The sequence below is a fragment of the Oncorhynchus mykiss genome, chromosome 31, assembly GCF_013265735.2.
Source record: "Oncorhynchus mykiss isolate Arlee chromosome 31, USDA_OmykA_1.1, whole genome shotgun sequence".
Lineage (NCBI taxonomy): Eukaryota > Metazoa > Chordata > Actinopteri > Salmoniformes > Salmonidae > Oncorhynchus > Oncorhynchus mykiss.
The window spans coordinates 18,895,961-18,916,062 of record NC_050571.1 but is presented as its reverse complement, the minus strand read 5'-3'; the positions used below and the strand labels follow the sequence as shown (position 1 = coordinate 18,916,062).

General features: G+C 43.2%; 1 protein-coding gene across 3 annotated transcripts; it reads right to left on the bottom strand.

The window, feature by feature from the left end:
• Position 1: 1 nt before the first annotated feature.
• Positions 2 to 19,164, bottom strand: immt (inner membrane protein, mitochondrial (mitofilin)). 3 transcript variants are annotated; one of them, XM_021583529.2, is made up of 14 exons: positions 18,761 to 19,164; positions 17,816 to 17,889; positions 17,365 to 17,551; positions 17,037 to 17,181; positions 15,884 to 16,006; positions 13,816 to 13,929; positions 13,417 to 13,550; positions 11,136 to 11,239; positions 3,611 to 3,746; positions 2,495 to 2,624; positions 1,967 to 2,190; positions 1,636 to 1,767; positions 1,265 to 1,394; positions 2 to 1,194 (listed from the first exon to the last, which is right to left on the bottom strand). In XM_021583529.2, the coding sequence occupies exons 1-14, from the start codon at positions 18,800 to 18,802 to the stop codon at positions 587 to 589; spliced, it is 2,283 nt and encodes a 760-aa protein (XP_021439204.1). In that variant the 5' UTR covers positions 18,803 to 19,164; the 3' UTR covers positions 2 to 586. The 3 variants fall into 3 exon arrangements, with proteins under 3 accessions (XP_021439204.1, XP_021439205.1, XP_021439206.1); XM_021583530.2 differs by having other exon boundaries at positions 1,967 to 2,187; XM_021583531.2 differs by lacking the exon at positions 15,884 to 16,006.
• Positions 19,165 to 20,102: the final 938 nt, after the last annotated feature.

The window sequence follows — 20,102 nt, the reverse complement described above, 5'->3', positions numbered from 1 at the left end:
CTCAACAGCCACAATTTATTGATATCCAATATTAACAGGGAGGAAATAGCATGACAATTGATTCTGCACAACATGATCAAATTGAACAAAGCGAGAAACACATTGTGAGCTGAAATGGTGAAGGAGGCTAGTGAGAGACAACTTACAGGACCAAGGTTCCAGCTATCTAAACCGGTGGTTCCCAACTCCAGTCGCTAAAAACAGTACACATTTTGTAGTAGCCCCAGACAAACTCATCTGATTCAACTTGTCAAGCTTTCAGGTGAGTGTCTGGGGTTACTGGAGTTGGGAACCACTGATGTAAACAGCACACCCAGTGAGGGATCTCATCCATTACACCTGCTGAGACCACTGACACCATAGGTACATCAAACGCATTAGTACTACTCAGTAAGTCATTTTCTTGTAGATGCTTGGGAAGGTTCTAAAGAGAGGGCATGTTTTAATACATTTCTGGGATACACCCATCAGTGGTATGTATAGTGGTGCTTCAAACAGATTTCCTCTATTCATAAATTAACTCCTCATGGAGAGGGCAGAGCTTGCTGTTGATGCAGATGGGGACACTCCCATGACCTGGACTCAGCTAAGGCGCCATGGTGGTGCCCAACCCCACTGCATTGGCGTATGCAGACAGGAGGCTGACCACCTGTTTCGTTTCTAGTGTGAGCCGGGCCTCTTTGAGCCAGTCCTGAGCCACCCTGCGCGACTCACCCTTCAGCTGGTTGACAAGCTTGGCGGCCAACTCCAGGTCTCCATGCTCCAGGCTGTAGGCAGCGTAGGAGAGCAGCTTGAATGTGTCGAGATCTTCGGCAGACAGCTTGGCGGGGGGAGCCTCCTGTGCCTTCTCAAAGAGCAGCATGGCCTGTAGGTAGGATAGGAAGTACTGGTAGAGGCTGTTGCGGGTCTCGTCAATCAGGGCCACACGGCGGGCCAGCTGGCGGATGGCGTAGAAGCGGGCGCGGAGTGAGGCCTCGCTGTAGACGCCGCGGCTGAGTGACTCGGAGGGCAAGGCAGTGGCCAGGGCCTGGGCAAACTCATCCTCGGCACAGCTCTCCTTGATGGCCTGTACGGCGCCCTCTAGGGGCTCGGTGGGGTCGTTTAGGGCAGCAGTCTTCAGAGTGTAGTTCAGAGCCTCCACTGAGAGCCACAGCTGATGGGCCTTACGGGCCTCCTCCTCTGCTATAACATGACCTGTAGGGTAACATGACTACACTTTAGTATCTCGTACAGAACCCACCACAAAAGCGTCTGTCTCACTCACTGTCAATGGCCTCCTCCATGCCCTTGAGCCTGGCGTAAGCTGCATTCATGTCCAGGGTGAAGCTGTCCAGTTGGTCCTGTGTCAGACGACGGTACTCTGTCTCCTTCTCCATCAACGAGCTGTTCAGGATCTGGAGACGATTAAAATCATGTTCATTCAGTTAGCATTAAATAGGATTTTAGGGGTTCTTAATGTTTGCATTGTTAAATATTAACAGGAAGTAGTTCAGCTGTAGCAGTGACAAGCACTCAAAACAATGAATAAACTGGTTTGTTGGATGGCTAAACTTATCTCCTGGATTTCAATATGAAGGATGTTTGGCTGTGGTTACGTGTCACAGTAGATGGGATGTTTAATATGGATATACTTGCCTCCTCTGCCTCGGAGCGCAGTTCCTGCTCCTGCACCTTGAGGACGTCACGCAGGTGGTCTGTGTGTGCTGCAGCCTGCCTACGCAGCTGGGTCCGCATCTCTGCCTCCATCACCTCCCGAGTCTCCTCTACCTGGTGATGGACACAGATGGGTCTCATTCTACTCGTGTGTCCAACAGAGCAAACATTTAGCTAGATTGCTACAACCTACTGTGCGAGGAAAGGAAAAGTCCAGCCATCAAAACAGTTGAATGCTGCCCTGTAACAAGGTAAAGACCGTAGGATCATTTGGTTAATAGTTAGACAAATAAAGAAAGGCCCTTGAGCTCACCTTCTTCTCCTGCTCCAGACGCATCTGTTCTCGGTTGTGTTCCAGGGCGGTGGAGACGGCCACCTCCAGGGCCTTCTTGTCCTCCAGCTTCTGCTGCTCTAGGGCAGAGTCGATGTGGATCTGCTCCCTCACCCTCTGCTCAGCCAGCTCTCGGTTCATCTGGTCGATGCGTCGGTGGGCATGAGCAATCAGGGAGTTGAGGTCATCTTGAGTCAGCTTCCCTGCTGGGAGACGGCCGAGGCAAGTCCATGAATTTAAGAGCCGATTTATCCTGTGCCCCCCCCTCTCTCCATGGTTCTATGGCCTAAACCAGTTATCTTTCCTTGCATCCTCATCTCAAACTCGAGGGTGGGGGGCTTGAACCTTCTCCAATACGGTTGACAAGGAGAAGAAGAGTCGCAGAAAGACTAACTGAACCTAAACATGTTATTGATGCTGTGCAAAGTTTTTCAAAGGCTTACTGCAAAGCCGAACTGTTAAAATGTGGGTGGGTAATGGGAGTAAGATGTAGGGGTGAAGCTGACTTACTGAGTCCCTTCCAGTTGGCCTGGATCTCTGGAGTGATGCTGTTCAGCTCCTTCTGGAACTGGGCCTTGGCCTCGTTCACCAGCTCGCTGTACTGGGACACAATCTTAGCCTCAGACTGGGCTGTCTGGACCTGCAGTAACGATGCACCAGGATAGGTTAAACAGACATCTAACCAGAAAGACAAGTATGCAGAGTATGATGTAAAAGAGACAGTATTGATCATTCCATGTATGTGTCCAAAATAACACCCTATTCTTCATGTAGTGCACTACATTTGACGCGAGTGGTGCACTAATATATATACAACAACAACAAGATAAAACGCAACAATTTCAAAGATTTTACTGAGTTACAGCCACTGGGGAGCCAGGCCCAGCCACTGGGGAGCCAGGCCCAGCCACTGGGGAGCCAGGCCCAGCCACTGGGGAGCCAGGCCCAGCCACTGGGGAGCCAGGCCCAGCCACTGAGAATGAGTTTTTCCCCACAAAAGGGCTTTACGAAAGAGAGAAATACTCCTTAGCAGCCCCCCCTCACCAGACGATCCCACAGGTGACCAAGCCAGATGTGGCGGTCCTGGGCTGGTGTGGTTACACGTGGTCTGTAGTTGTGAGGCCGGCTGGACGTACTGCCAAATTCTATAAAAACGACATTGGGTGATGGCTTATGGTAGAGAAAGTAACATTCAATTCACTGGCAACAGCTCTGGTGGAAATTCCTGCAGTCAGCATGTAAATTGCACGCTCCCTCAACTTGAGACATCTGCGGCATTGTGTTGTGCGATAAAACTGCACATAGAGTGGCCTTGTCTCCAGCACAAGGTGCACCTGTGTAATGATCATGCTGTTTAATCAGCTTATTGATATGCCACACCTGTCAGGTGGATGGATTATCTTGGCAAAGGAGAAATGCTCACTAACAGGGATGTAAACTAATTTGTACACAAAATATGAGAAATAAGCTTTTTGTGGTTATGGAACATTTCGGGGATCTTTGATTCGATCTATTGAAAAAAAATGGGAACAACACTTTCATGTTGCGTTTATACTTTTTTTTCAGCATATGAAATAGGTTGGAATGCAACCCATGTGTTAACAGTGTAAAACAGGGCCAGTTTACCCTGGTCACCACGCTGTCCAGATCTACCACCATGCTGTGAAGGTTCTCCTCTGCAGCCAGGATAGATGGCCGGGCTGCAGCAATCTTTAAGTGCTTGGCTCCATCGATCACTCCTCTCAGCTTGTCCAGCTCAGCCCTAAAACACCAGAGATGCAGAATTAATCCCTCTTGCACAAAGCCAAACATAGAAAGCACAGTCATTGATCCTTTAAAAGTTAGTTTTCCGTTGTATAATTTTATAAAATAATATATACAGTACTGCAAAAGTTTAAGGCAGGTGTGAAAAAAATGCTGTAAAGAATGCTTTCAAAAATAAACATGTTAATAGATTATATTTATCAATTAACAAAATGCAAAGTGAGTTTGGTGTGACCACCTTTTGCCTTAAAACAGCATAAATTATTCTAGGAACACTTGCACAGTTTGAAGGAACTAAGCAGGTAGGTTGGCCCAAACATATTGGCAGCCTCAGGTGCTTCTCTCGCTCTTCTAATCCCAGACAGACTCGATGTTGAGATCAGGGCTCTGTGGGGGCCATACCATCACTTCCAGGACTCCTTGTTCTTCTTTAGACTGAAGATACAGCGAAAGTCATTAAGAACTGTTTGGGGTCATTGTCATGCTGCAGAATAAATTTGGGGCAAATCAGATGCCTCCCTGATGGTATTGCATGATGGATAAGTATCTGCCTGTACTTCTCAGCATTGATGAGACCATTAATTCTGACCAAATCTTCAACTCCATTTTCAGAAATGCAGCCCCAAACTTGCAAGGAACCTCCATCATCCTTCACTGTTGACGGCAGACCCTCATTCGTGTACCACTCTCCAGCCCGTCGGCAAACAAACTGCCTTCTGCTACAGCCAAATATTTGACTCATCAGTCCAGAGCACCTGCTGCCATTTTTCTGCACCCCAGTTCCTGTGTTTTCGTGCATAGTTGAGTTGCTTGGCCTTGTTACCACATCGGAGGTATGGCTTTTTGTCCGCAAGTCTTCCATGAAGGTCACTTCTGACCAGACTTCTCCGGACAGTAGATGGGTGTACCAGGCTCTCTGTTTGCAGTTGGTAATCAAGCCCACTACTGTTGTGTAGTCTGCAAACTTAAATGATGGAGTTGGAGGCGTGCATGGCCACGCAGTTGTGGGTGAAAAGGAAGTACAGGAGGGGACTGAGCACACACCCTTGTGGGGCCCCAGAGTTGAGGGTTAGCAAAGTGGAGGTGTTGTTTCCTACAGTCACCACTTGGGGCGGCCCGTCAGACCAGGACCCAGTTGCACAGAGCGGGGTTGAGACTAGAGGTCGACCGAATATGATTTTTCAACGCCGATACCGATTATTGGAGGACAAAAAAAGCTGATACCGATTCAATCGGCCGATTTTGAAAATGGATTTGTAATAATGACAATTACAACAATACTGAATTAACACTTATTTTAACCTAATACATCAATAAAATTAATTTAGCCTCAAATAAATAATGAAACATGTCCAATTTGGTTTAAATAATGCAAAAACAAAGTGTTGGAGAAGTAAAAAGTGCAATATGTGCCATGTAAGAAAGCTAACGTTTAAGTTCCTTGCTCAGAATATGAAAGCTGGTGGTTCCTTTTAACATGATTCTTCAATATTCCCAGGTAAGAAGTTTTAGGTTGTAGTTATTATAGGAATTATAGGACTATTTCTCTCTATACCATTTGTATTTCATATACCTTTTACTATTGGATGTTCTTATAGGCACTATATAGTATTGCCAGTGTAACAGTATAGCTTCCGTCCCCCTCTCCTCGCCCCTTACCTGGGCTCGAACCAGGAACACAGACAACAGCCACCCTCGAAGCAGCGTTACCCACCGCTCCACAAAAGCCGTGGCCCTTGCAGAGCAAGGGGAACAACTACTCCAAGTCTCATAGCGAGTGATGTTTGAAACACTATTAGCGCGCACCCCGCTAACTAGCTAGCCATTTCACATCATTACACCAGCTTAATCTCGGGAGTTGATAGGCTTGAAGTCATAAACAGTAGAGCTGCTGGCAAAATGCATGAAAGTGCTGTTTGAACTAATGCTTATGAGCCTGCTGGTGCATACCATCGCTCAGTCAGACTGCACTATCAAATCATATACTTAATTATAACACACAGAAATGCGCGCCTTAGGTCATTAATATAGTCAAATCTGGAAACTATCATCTCGAAAACAAGACTAATTCTTTCAGTGAAATACGGAACCGTTCCGTACTTTATCTAACGGGTGGCATTAATCAGTCTAAATATTCTTGTTACATTGCACAACCTTCAATGTTATGTCATAATTACGTAAAATTCTGGCAAATTAGTTCGCAATGAGCCAGGCTGCCCAAACTGTTGCATATACCCCGACTCTGCGTGCAATGAACGCAAGAGAAGTGACACAATTTCACCTGGTTAATATTGCCTGCTAACCTGGAATTCTTTTAGCTAAATATGTAGGTTTAAAAATATATACTTCTGTGTATTGATTTTAAGAAAGGCATTGGTGTTTATGGTTAGGTACACGTTGGAGCAACGAGTCCTTACTCGCGAATGCGCACTGCATTGACTATATGCAACGCAGGACACGCTAGATTAACTTGTAATATCAACCATGTGTAGTTATAACTAGTGATGATTGATTAAGTTTAATGCTAGCTAGCAACTTACCTTGGCTTCTTACTGCATTCGCGTAACAGGCGGGCTCCTCGTGAGGCAGGTGGTTGGACTAGTTAACTGTAAGGTTGCAAGATTGAATCTCTGGGCTGACAAGTAAAAATCTGTCGTTCTGCCCCTGAACAAGGCAGTTAACCCACCGTTCCTTGGCCGTCATTGAAAATAAGAATGTGTTCTTAACTGACTTGCCTAATTAAATAAAGATTTTTTTAAAAAAGGTGTTTAAAAAAAGGCAAAATTACCGATTGATATCAAAACTTGAAATCGGCCGACCTCTAGTTGAGACCCAGGGCCTTCCACTTGATGATGAGCTTGGAGGGTACTATGGTGTTGAATGCTGAGCTGTAGTCGAACAGCATTCTTACATAAGTATTCCTTTTGTCCAGATGAGATTGGGCAGTGTGATGGCAATTGCGTCGCCTGTGGACCTTTTGGGGCGGTATGCAAACTGAAGTGGATCTAGGGTGGCCGGTAAGGTGGAGGTGATATGATCCTTGACTAGTCTCTCAAAGCACTTCATGATGACAGAAGTGAGTGCTACAGGGCGGTAGTCATTTAGTTCAGTTATCTTCACCCTCTTGAAGCATGCAGGGACAGGGAGCGATTGAATATGTCCGTAAACACACCAGCCCGCTGGTCTGCGCATGCTCTGAGGACGCGGCTAGGGATGCCGTCTGGGCCAGCAGCCTTGTGAGGGTTAATGTTTAAAATATTTTACTCACGTCGGTCACGGAGAAGGAGATGGGGGTGTCGCAGTCCTTGTTAGTGGACCGTGACGGTGGTACTGTATTATCCTCAAAGTGGGCAAAGAAGGTGTTTAGTTTGTCCGGAAGCGTGACGTCAGTGTCCATGACATGGCTGGTTTTCTTTTTGTAGTCTGATTTCCTGTAGACCGTGCTACATGTGACTCGTGTTGAAGCCGTTGAATTGCGATTCCACGTTGTCCCTGTACTGGCATTTCGCTTGTTTGATTGCCGCGGAGGGCATAAATACACTTTATATTCAGCCATATTCCTAGACCTCTTTCCATGGTTAAATGCAGTTTGTGCTTTGCGCGAATGCCGCCATCCATCCACGGTTTCTGGATAGGGTAGGTTTTAATAGTCACAGTGGATACATCGTCTCCAATGCACTTCTTTATAATCTCACTCACCGAGTCAGCGTATGGGTCGATGTTGTTCTCCGAGGCTGAACGGAACATATTCCATTTCGTGTGATCAAAACAATCTTGAAGTATGGATTCTGATTGGTCAGACGTAGAATGGTTCGAGTCACGGGTACATCCTGTTTGAGTTTCTGCCAACAAGACGGTAGGAGCCAGATGGAGTCGTGGTCGGAATTGCCGAAGGGATGGCCTTGTATGCATCGCGGAAGCTTGAGTAGCAGTGATAGAGTGCATTACCCCTTTGCATAGTGCAATCAATATGCTGATATAATTTAGGTAGCCTTGTTCTCACATTTGCTTTGTTAAAATCCCCAGCTACAATAAATGCATCCTCAGGATATATGTTTTCCAGTTTACATAGAGTCAAGTGAAGTTCCTTGAGGACCGTCTTGGTATCTGCTTGAGGGGGAATGTACACAGCTGTGACTATAACTAACAAGAATTCTTGGTTGGTAAAATGGCCAGGATTTGATTGTAAGGAATTCTAGGTCGGGTGAGGACTTCAGTTCCTGTATGTTATGATTACACCATTAATCATGAAGCATACACCCCCGCCCTGCCTCCTCACAGAGAGGTGTTTATCTCTGTCGGCACGATGCATGGTGAAGCCCGGTCTATTTTTGAAAGCATTTTTACTTTACAGCATTTTTTCACACCTACCTAAAACTTTTGCACAGTACTGTGTGTATAATGATATATTTTTTAACAATACATCCACATACAAAATGACAACATACAGGCGCACACAAACAGCCACAACATCACCCCTGCCCAGATAAAGCATTTGAGCTTTCCATAGTGTTAATGATGGAGGATTGGTTCATTTCCAGCTTAAGTATACATTTTTTCCAAGATGAATGACGAGAAAAGTATTGTCCATCTCACTGCACCCTCATATGCCATGACCCCTCTGACACAGCTGCTACTCTGTTTATAATCTACAGTGGGGCAAAAAAGTATTTAGTCAGCCACCAATTGTGCAAGTTCTCCCACTTAAAAAGATGAGGCATGTAATTTTCATCATAGGTACACTTCAATTATGACAGACAAAATAAGAAAAATAATCCAGAAAATCACATTGTAGGATTTTTTATGAATTTATTTGCAAATTATGGTGGAAAATAAGTATTTGGTCACCTACAAACAAGCAAGATTTCTGGCTCTCACAGACCTGTAACTTCTTCTTTAAGAGGCTCCTCTGTCCTCCACTCGTTACTTGTATTAATGGCACCTGTTTGAACTTGTTATCAGTATAAAAGACACCTGTCCACAACCTCAAACAGTCACACTCCAAACTCCACTATGGCCAAGACCAAAGAGCTGTCAAAGGACACCAGAAACAAAATTGTAGACCTGCACCAGGCTGGGAAGACTGGATCTGCAATAGGTAAGCAGCTTGGTTTGAAGAAATCAACTGTGGGAGCAATTATTAGGAGATGGAAGACATACAAGACCACTGATGCTCTCTCTCGATCTGGGGCTCCACGCAAGATCTCACCCCGTGGGGTCAAAATGATCACAAGAACGGTGAGCAAAAATCCCAGAACCACACGGGGGGACCTAGTGAATGACCTGCAGAGAGCTGGGACCAAAGTAACAAAGCCTACCATCAGTAACACACTACGCCGCCAGGGACTCAAATCCTGCAGTGCCAGACGTGTCCCCCTGCCAGTACATGTCCAGGCCCGTCTGAAGTTTGCTAGAGAGCATTTGGATGATCCAGAAGAAGATTGGGAGAATGGCATATGGTCAGATGAAACCAAAATATAACTTTTTGGTAAAAACTCAACTCGTCATGTTTGGAGGACAAAGAATGCTGAGTTGCATCCAAAGAACACCATACCTACTGTGAAGCATGGGGGTGGAAACATCATGCTTTGGGGCTGTTTTTCTGCAAAGGGACCAGGACGACTGATCCGTGTAAAGGAAAGAATGAATGGGGCCATGTATCGTGAGATTTTGAGTGAAAACCTCCTTCCATCAGCAAGGGCATTGAAGATGAAACGTGGCTGGGTCTTTCAGCATGACAATGATCCCAAACACACCGCCCCGGCAACGAAGGAGTGGCTTTGTAAGAAGCATTTCAAGGTCCTGGAGTGGCCTAGCCAGTCTCCAGATCTCAACCCCATAGAAAATCTTTGGAGGGAGTTGAAAGTCCGTGTTGCCCAACAGCAGCCCCAAAACGTCACTGCTCTAGAGGAGATCTGCATGGAGGAATGGGCCAAAATACCAGCAACAGTGTGTGAAAACTTTGAAGACTTACAGAAACCGTTTGACCTCTGTCATTGCCAACAAAGGGTATATAACAAAGTATTGAGATCAACTTTTGTTATTGACCAAATACTTATTTTCCACCATAATTTGCAAATAAATTCCTAAAAAATCCTACAATGTGATTTTCTGGATTTTTTTTCTTCTCATTTTGTCTGTCATAGTTGAAGTATACCTATGATGAAATGTACAGGCCTCTCATCTTTTTAAATGGGAGAACTTGCACAATTGGTGGCTGACTAAATACTTTTTTGCCCCACTGTATGCATACTCACTAACTTTACCTACATGTACATATTAACTCAACTAACCGGTACCCCAGCACAGACTACATACCCCTTGTGTTTAGCTTCGCTTGTTATTTTACTGTTGCTGTTTAAATATGTTACTTTTATTCCCTACTAAATTAATAAATTCAGGAGAAAAAAAAAAAGAAAAAAAACTGGTAAACCATTGTTGGTTAGGGGCTTGTAAGTAAGCATTACACTAAGGTCTACATCTGTTGTATTCGGCACATGTGACAAATACAATTTGATTTGAAATATGCGGATTAAAATACATTTACATTGCAATACTTCTGACAGACAACTTTCTAACTCCGCCCATAACTTAAGGACTTTATAGCATTCCCAGAAGGCATGGATTACTGAGTCATTGTTAGTCATTGTAATGTTTAATCTGGATAAGTAAATCTAAGTGGTGCAACACATCTGATTAATAAACCTAGATTAACAAAACCTAGATTCATTTAAACCATGCTGGTGCAACTCTTAGATTTTTTTTGTGGTCCACTGTAGATCATGAGTTATGCTTTTTCTTATTGCCATCATTTCATTTTTTCCACGTGAATGTTTTATCCTGAGATTTTAGGTTATCCTGAAAATATTTGAGGGGCATTGAGTTTTCAATATTGGTCAGGTACAGCAGGAGATCTGCAAATACATTTAGTTTATATTTATGTTTACCAATACCTGTTACGTTTGGTCCTGTCTAATTATTTCTGCAAGTGGTTCAATTGCCAAGAAGGGGGAGAGGGGACATTCTTTCTTGTGCCCATTCCTAAAGCAATTTCATCAGAAAATGCATCATGTGTGTATATTTTTTCTTTAGGACAGTTCTATCCTTTTATACAATTCATTTCAGCTGGAAAGTTGAAAGCTTCCAAAGTTTTGAATAGGAAAATCCATTAAAGCCGGTTGAAAGCCTTTTCGGCATCAACAACCATTATTGAGATACATCTCTTGTTTTTTTAACTATAAGTTCATTTTAGTGAGCATAACATAGTAAATACACCACTTCAAACTTTAATATCACCAAATGTATTATCAAATTGGCTGAAACAAAATAAAGTAGTGTACACTAGTGACCACAACATAATGTTAATAAATTATCAAGCGGCTCTTACTTGGCCTTGAGGACGGCTGCTCCAGCCTCGTCTACTGATCGGCTGCGTTCACTCAGTGCATCTTCCAGGACTCTCCACTGGGTAGACTTCTTATCAGGGGGTGCCTAAAAAAAAAAATTCACATCATGAATGATTCACAATACAAATGTTTGGATTAGGGCTGGGCAATATATTTAATTATTAAAATCACATATATGCACATCCATATCAGGTATATTATATAGAAATAGCCATATTGCAAAAGGCTGCAATATTCACTCTGCATGCACACACACTACATATCTTTCCAAACATGATGCAGAGCGTAAAAAAATGCTGCTGCTTTCAAATAAACAAACATACGTGTTCTGTATGATAACGTTTGTTCTTATGGGTAGCCCCCTTTTTTTCAATTTTCACCTAAAATTACATACCCAAATCTAACTGCCTGTAGCTCAGTCCCTTGATGCAAGGATATGCATATTCTTGGTATCATTTGAAAGAAAACACTGAAGTCTGTGGAAATGTGAATGAGGTAGAATATAACACAATAGATCTGGTAGAAGAAAAACATTTATCTTCTTTTTCTACCACCATCTTTGAAATGCAACAGAAAGGTCCCAAATCTCGCCATCACCCTGCTTCTAATTCTGATGGTGTCAACAAGATGGCAGCAGTGTATGTGCAAAGTTTCAGACGGATAACTTGAAGTATGAGCAAACTACATGACATTTAGTGGGACGTCACCCAGGTACATTTGGGCAAATCGTGAAGGAGACATTTACATTCACATAACATTTTTCTGCAAGAATATCGTAAAATCTGTATACTTGGACTTTGATTTAGCTTTTCCAGTATTAGTAGCCATATTTTAAGTTCAACATTTGCAAAACACCCAGTTTTCATAACTCTTCATATTCTTATAATTCTTGTCCAAAAGGAAAAGGCACACTGTCGCACAAGGTTAGCAGCTACATTTAGCCACAGATACAGGGTTTCCGGATACTCCCGTAAAGCCCAACTCATTGGCTATCTAGCTAGCTTAGTTTGACCCCGATTGGTGCCTATTTGACAAAGTTAGTCGATCAAGTGAACACCGGCCGCGTCATCAGTGTGCCATGAAAGCGTTGCTCTCTGACCAAATGTGGTGTTCTATAGGATATACTACACCCCTAATGATATAGTGAAGTCTGGTTACATTCTAGGATCTCTGAGGAATGCATACAAATGTGAACAGTTGAAACAACAATTAGGGTAAGATTTTCATAGATTCCTTTCTTAGAAAATTGAACGAGTGGAAATACAAAAATGATCGTGCATGCTATATGGACCTTTTTAGGATATGAAAAAGGATTTAATCTAACAAAACTTCATGTTCTCTCTGGGACCTTTTGGATGATAAATTAGAGCAAGATTTCAGAAGTACACATTTCACCTTCAGAGGTGAATTTATCAAACCTATTGCGGTGAAAAAATGGTTTTGTTGTTAGCGCTCCTCAAACAATAACATGGCATTTTTTATAGCCATGATAGCTACTGTAAAATAGTCAGTGCAGTTATATTAAACAAGAATTTAAGCTTTCAGCCGATATAAGACACTTATATGTACCGACGTGTTGTTTTTCTAAAATCTATGATCGTGACAAGTCACTGCATGATTTACAACTGTCCCGTTGACGGGACTCAGATCCCTAAAGATTTATTCTCTTGATCTTATTCTCTGAAAATAGGAGGTGCGAGTTGTGGTGGTCCAGGTCTACTGCAGCATCTCGTTTGTGCAATGCCCCATTCTGATAGAGACTGGGGAGGCATGTTGGGATGGAAAATAACTAATCCCTGCGGCATTCTCTCTTTGTCATGCCTAACAGCACTATATTCCAAGAGTTCACCCAAGCGGTTTGCAACTCATATCGGTTTTGCAAAATGTGAAAAAATATAATTGCAATATGATATTTTGCCTATATCGTGCAGCACTATTTTAATGTAATGAAAAACTGCTAGACTTGAAAAGCTAGCAGAACTTTTTCACACTTGAGAATATGTCCACCCCCCTCACCTCAGTGGCTAACAAAACAAACATCTACAAAAGATGTGGATTTAATTAGGGCATCACAACAGTTTGGGTTACACTTTTTCAGAATGTGTACCCTTGTCCCTTCCTCTTCTCAGACACTGAGGCCTTCTACAGTTTCAGGGTCACAAAACAAAGATTCGCAACAGAACGTGAATGTAATACGAGGCTAAAATCTTTTGAAAAATCTCCCCAGTTTGAGTTGTTTTTGAAGATATGTCCCTTCCTCACCTCAGCCTCCATGGCCTCCCTCAGTTGGCGGGTGTGCTGGGCAATGGCCTGCAGAGCTGCCTCCTGAGCACCGATGGCCTGCAGGGTCACCTTGGCTGTGCTGCCCAGAGCATCTTCCAGATTGGATGACAGAGCTGCAACAGTACACACACACAGCCTTGTTACCTTGTTTGTCAATCATGATGCCATATAAGCAATCCCCATGTCAAACCTGCACTCCATAATGTAACAAGACCATGCATCAATGGCAATCTGCTGAAAATAACCATGCGTCCACTGTACTCATTGACTCATGTATTGCATTTGTCTTAATTGTACGTAATGTTTAAGCCAGAGTAAATGCATGTTGTTACGGTGTAACTCATAGCAAAATGTGACAGGGAAAGATGAGACACCTACATGTCAGGAGGTCCTGCTCAGCCTTATCCTGCTCAGCAAGACGGGCAGCCACTTCACCCTCAGGACGCTCCTTCACTGCAGGCTCATGTTCACACTCAGTACATTTGGCTGCCGCTAGGGGGATACAGAACACACTCAGTACATTTTGCTCTGCAGACAAAATCATGGCCACAAAAACACATGCCCTACATTCCATTCACACATACATGTAGCGCTTACCTGCAACTACAGATTACACTGTACAGTCGTGGCCAAAAGTTGAATGACAAATATTAATTTTCACAAAGTCTGCTGCCTCAGTTTGTATGATAGCAATTTGCATATACTCCAGAATGTTATGAAGAGTGATCAGATGAATTGCAATTAATTGCAAAGTCCCTTTTTGCCATGCAAATGAACTGAATCCCCAAAAAACATTTCCACTGCATTTCAGCCACGCCACAAAAGGACCAGCTGACATGTCAGTGATTCTCTCGTTAACACAGGTGTGAGGACAAGGCTGGAGATCACTCGGTCATGCTGATTGAGTTAAAATAACAGACAAAGCTTCAAAAGGAGGGTGGTGCTTGGAATCATTGTTCTTCCGCTGTCATCCATGGTTACCTGCACGGAAACACGTGCCGTCATCATTGCTTTGCACAAAAAGGGCTTCACAGGTAAGGATATTGCTGCCAGTAAGATTGCACCTAAATCAACCATTTATCGGATCATCAAGAACTTAAAGGCTTGCTCAGGAATGGCAGCAGGCATGTGCATCTGCACGCACAGTGAGGCGAAGACTTTTGGAGGATGGCCTGGTGTCAAGAGCAGCAAAGAAGCCACTTCTCTCCAGGAAAAACATCAGGGACTGACTGATATTCTGCAAAAGATTCAGGAATTGGACTGCTGAGGACTGGGGTTAAGTCATTTTCTCTGATGAATCCCCTTTCCGATTGTTTGGGGCATCCGGAAAAAAGCTTGTCCGGAGAAGACAAGATGAGTGCTACCATCAGTCCTGTGTCATGCCAACAGTAAAGCATCCGGAGAGCATTCATGTGTGGGGTTGCTTCTCAGCCAAGGGAGTGGGCTCACTCACAATTTTGCCTAAGAACACAGCCATGAATAAGGAATGATACCAACACATCCCCGAGAGCAACTTCTCCCAACCATCCAGGAACAGTTTGGTGATGAACAATGCCTTTTCCAGCATGATGGAGCACCTTGCCATAATGCAAAAGTGATAACTAAGTGGCTCGGGGAACAAAACATCAATATTTTGGGTCCATGGCCAGGAAACTCCCCAGACCTTAATCCCATTGAGAACTTATCGTCAATCCCCAAGAGGCAGGTGGACAAACAAAAACCCACAAATTCTGACAAACTCCAAGCATTGATTATGCAAGAATGTGCTGCCATCAGTCAGGATGTGGCCCAGAAGTTAATTGACAGCATGCCAGGGCGGATTGCAGAGGTCTTGAAAAGGAATGGTCAACACTGCAAATATTGACTCTTTGCATCAACTTCATGTAATTGTCAATACAAGCCTTTGACACTTATGAAATGCTTGTAATTATACTTCAGTATGCCATAGTAACATCTGCAAAAATATCTACACACTGAGGCAGCAGACTTTGTGAAAATTAATGTTCGTGTAATTCTCCAAACTTTTGGCCACGACTGTAGTATGGCATGAACAGGTATAGTAAAATACCCACTAACATGAACAACTCACTCATTCACAACATATAACCTCTAAATACAACAAAAATTGCAGAGTAATACAGATACATATCATATGCATTACAAGCTAGTGCAATCTAGGATTAAGGGTTTTGTGAGGGGTAGTGATTAGTTTAGGGGCTAGAAGGGGACAGCATGAAGTCTTTATGCAGAGGTGTACAGTAAACAGAGGTGAAAGGGTGAGATGGCAAATAAAATCACCAGGAGAATAATGAACAGGAAAGAAAAACAAGTATTAGAGAAGAGCAGGCATAGAGCATGGAGCCATGCACCCTAAGACCCCCTATATTAGTGAAAGAGAGAGCGCCATGCACCCATGCAGGGGAGGCTGTATCCACCCGGTTCTGACCTGCCGGGACCCCCTTGAGGGCGGCTGGGGGAGGCACGGCCTCTGCCTCGTGGGTTCCAGGGGCTGGCACAGAGGGCACCTCGCCGATGGCTGAAAGGATTTGTGCCACTTGAGCAGAAGCTTCTGCAACAACACAGTGGAGCTCAACATCAGTGGACTGACTGGTCTTCTTGGCAAGGCCATGTTATGGTAACCAACAGGACATATGGAACTGGCACACAAGAACACAGCAGCAATACGGACTCATAGCATAGCTGTAGATAAGAAGGCAAAACTCTAAAGTAACACAGGCAAGATACCCATTATCTCACTCCAGTGATTTACACTGACAGACGAGATCGGTCACCTGATCGTCAACCGGTCTTCTCAAAACCCACAGCAGACATGTGACCTGCATCACATTCCTCTACTTCAGTACTGAAGACTCATTAAGTTGAGATGAAATACTCAGTTCCTATCAACAGTCACGTCCTTCACTGGTTTGACGGGATCCCAATTTTATCAACACCACAGACAGACTCAAGGCCCTTAAACGACAAATAGTTAACCTAGCTAAATAACATTGAAAGTTCTGCAGAGGTCTAATGACCACCTTGGTAAAGCCATCAGCTAATTAGGAAACTTGCCACATGTCAAGATATTGAACAATTAGCTAAGAAAGAAAATCATGAGTAAATGAAGGACTTTCTCTCCAAGAAGATACCCATTTGAGATTATATAATCGCATAAATAGATCTAAAGGCATAAAATACCATGCGATTATGCACTGTTCAGTGATTTAGAGGATAACTCTTTGCTAACCTGAAAAGTGTAATCATGCATCGATGATAGCAAGAAAACTTAACAGTTCAAGTCCATTTGTATTTGTAAGAACAATGAAGTAAACCATCCCAAGTACACAACACAATTTCAGCAGATCATTTCAGTTCAACAACGGAGAGAAGACATGGGTTTGTTGTGAAAAATTTGATTCCAGAAGCATGCAACGTCTAATGGATGATATTCACATTAAGCACCTGATCCCTCTTTATTGAATAGTCTTAAAAACAATGGTGTGCCAACGTTCTTAGTACTTGACTCACAAGATAATATTTTTTCAACACCTCAGAGAGCATGAAGTACATCAGCTCTCTCAGGCACAGCTGTAACTCACCCTCTAGGGTCTCCTGAGGTGCTGGAGCAGGGGGTCCCTCAGCATCTGGCTGCTCTGCTTTCTTCTCAACCTCTTTGGCCTTCGGCTGCTTCGAGTCTTTCCACATTTCAGACATGGAGGAAATCTGAACAGGTTCAACCTTTCTCTTCAGGACAGTAATAGAATAATAGTGTCAGGGAAGATTGAATTGAAAGTGAACATCTGTACGTGGTTCTTTTGTTAGATGAGCTAGCTTGTGTTTGACAACAAACTAAGTCAAATTTAATGACACGAATGACAAACTATGATTCCTCAAAATGTGCTCTAGAACACGGGTTATTTGACTTACTGGTTTATTTATAACAGGTGGAGGTGCTGCTGGGCCGAGAGCCAGTCCAAACACTTGATCTGAGTATGGTATGGATTTCTCAACATTGGCCCTGAATTTGGGATCCCAATTGGCATATAGAATTGTGCCACCAACTCCTCCACCCACAGTGAGGACACTGGCAGCTACAATCTTTCCTGCAGAAGACCTGCAAGTACAGTCAGATGTAAGATATTCAAACACACAAGAAAGCAAACAAAGCAGCTGCCATTCAGAATGATAAAAGGGAATATCACATTGATAATGGCTTTAGTGCTTGTGTGCAGCTTTAGGGTAACTTCCTCCTTCATCTCTTTGATTTATTTACAAGCAAGGGTCAAGGACAGTAAGGTAGCTGCTCTATCAATTAACATAAACAGCTCAATGCAGCATTTGGCCACTTAAGTAACTCAGCAGGAGGCAAGTCACCTACCCTGAGCCTCCTGAAGTGTAGCTACGACATTGCTGGAGGGGGTGAAGGGGGACACCATTCCCACACAGGCATTTCTATGGAAAGGAGAAGATCAGCATACACATGCACTATCCACAGGAGCACCACATGTCTATTATGGGACCTATACAAAATACACAAGCACTTGTTCTATTAAAATTCATTGGAATAGGATAGCTGACAAGAAAAGCTCATTAATCAGTTATTACATGTGTGCAATGGAAACATTTCCACAAACAAAAGCTACTTTCTTTAGCTCATTCTATGAACTAAGAATTTGCCAAGGTCATGTCCCCTTGATATGAATGTGCATTTGTCCTTTCTTTTTCAAGTAGCTAGTTGAAATTAAACGGATTGTGCTAGGAAACAGTAGCAGAGACCGCATTTCCCCTACACATTAGATACTTGAACGTGTAGCAAAACAACTTGACTACAACATTTGCGTTATCACACATGTATGTCCACAACATTAATACAAAAATGGATCATACAACCACCGAGCCCCGCCTCCAATTCTACGGTGTGCATTGGTGCGCGCTCGTGTCACTCTCGAGTCTTTTTTATTCGGAAGGCAGTGCAGTCAATCAATAGAAATACGCCTCTTTCCACTACGTAATTACGTGATTTGCATTAAATTACAAGATTTGCGTCAAGTTACGTTCAGTAGCCTAAGTTTAGCGCAGCTTTCTTTCAATGAAGGCATTTAACATGACACTTTATGTTATGGCATTGAATTCCCACCTTTCCGTACACTATATGTTGTGAGGAGAGATCGTAAAAGATGTCTGAAGATGTAAACTGTTTATTTCTCCCAACAACAAGCACAGTGGTGTAGGCCCTGTCTCTGGGTCACTGAATGACCGCTCGGCTAGCATAGCTAGCAGGCTAGTTAGCTAGATGTTCCATTTAGAACACAGTGATACTTACCCGCGCTGCAGAATTTGCCCCTTTCAAGCAGACACGCAGCATTGTTGTTGGTACTCCCTTTCTTCGTTATTTATGACAAACTGTTTCAATTCAGCAAAGCATGATAAAAACTGTCAATCTCAAGCATTAAAACACACGAGATACTTCCAAACACCGTTTCGCCGAGGGTGACACACAGTCGAAGGGGTGCGCATGCGCAATGGGTACGGCCATAGAGCTAGATAGAGGCCCAATTTTTATATCTGTGTCATTATGGCGTACGTGACAGCACGGGCAGCACCATTGAGGTTAACTTCAACAGGAATCCCCACCCAGTTGACTACTCTGACTCCTGTAAAATGGCGGAAGCTTGTTTGGAAGCCCTCAATGGCGTTGCTCATGCTAAAATGGCCTTTTGGCCACTAGAGGCCTCTATTATTCTCTACGAGTACGCCCAACTGCGAAAAGAAAGCATTTACGTCACGGGTTCATAGCTCTTTCGTTTATAGCTGAATAACACATCAATATATATGCATCATATTTTTGGTTACCATTGGAACAAATATTTCACATTTTTTTACAAACAAAAAAAAACATCCCTATCATACCTGAAAAACAGAACTAGTGACATTGCAACAAATTATCTTTGGCAGAGGAATGTCGCGTTCAAAAACACTGGGAACTCGGAAATCTCTAACTTCCGACTTCAGTGCGTTCAAGAAATCAGGGATCTCGGAAAAAAACAAGTTCCGACTTGAACGGTCATCAACCGCAATTCCAAATCGGAAACTCAGGCATCTTTCCAGACTTTCCGACCTGAAGATCACTGACGTCATGAGTTTATTTTTTTCTCCGAATTCGAAGTTGTCTTGATTGCAGCATTACTCCGCCAAAATGTCCTGGTGAGATAAGCAATTTCGTTACATGAGTGTCGAATGCCATACTTATTTGATCGCACGTCTTCACTCCGTTGACAGTTTAGCCTACATTTCACTGATCTTAGTAGCAGAAAGCATTTTTTTCAAGGCAGTTGTCGATGATTCCGTTAGGCTGCGTTTCATTTTTTTTTTTTTGTCTGTTTGATCGAAGGGGAGACACTAGTTAGTAATGTCTGCATTTTTCGATTTGTTTAAAGTATTAATCTATAAATAAATATCTTTGCCAAAATTCGTCATCTCTCTCATGTCTTATTCGACTAGTAGTTGTTCTGAAATGTGTATTGCTTGACTACATTTTACTCCCTCCTATAAGTTTAATATAACACACATACATTCATTATTAATTTCGGTTGCCTACGTGAAGTTTGTTCTATAGAAAGTACTTGACTCGTGATAAAATTTAAGGAAATTAGGAGGGAGATTTC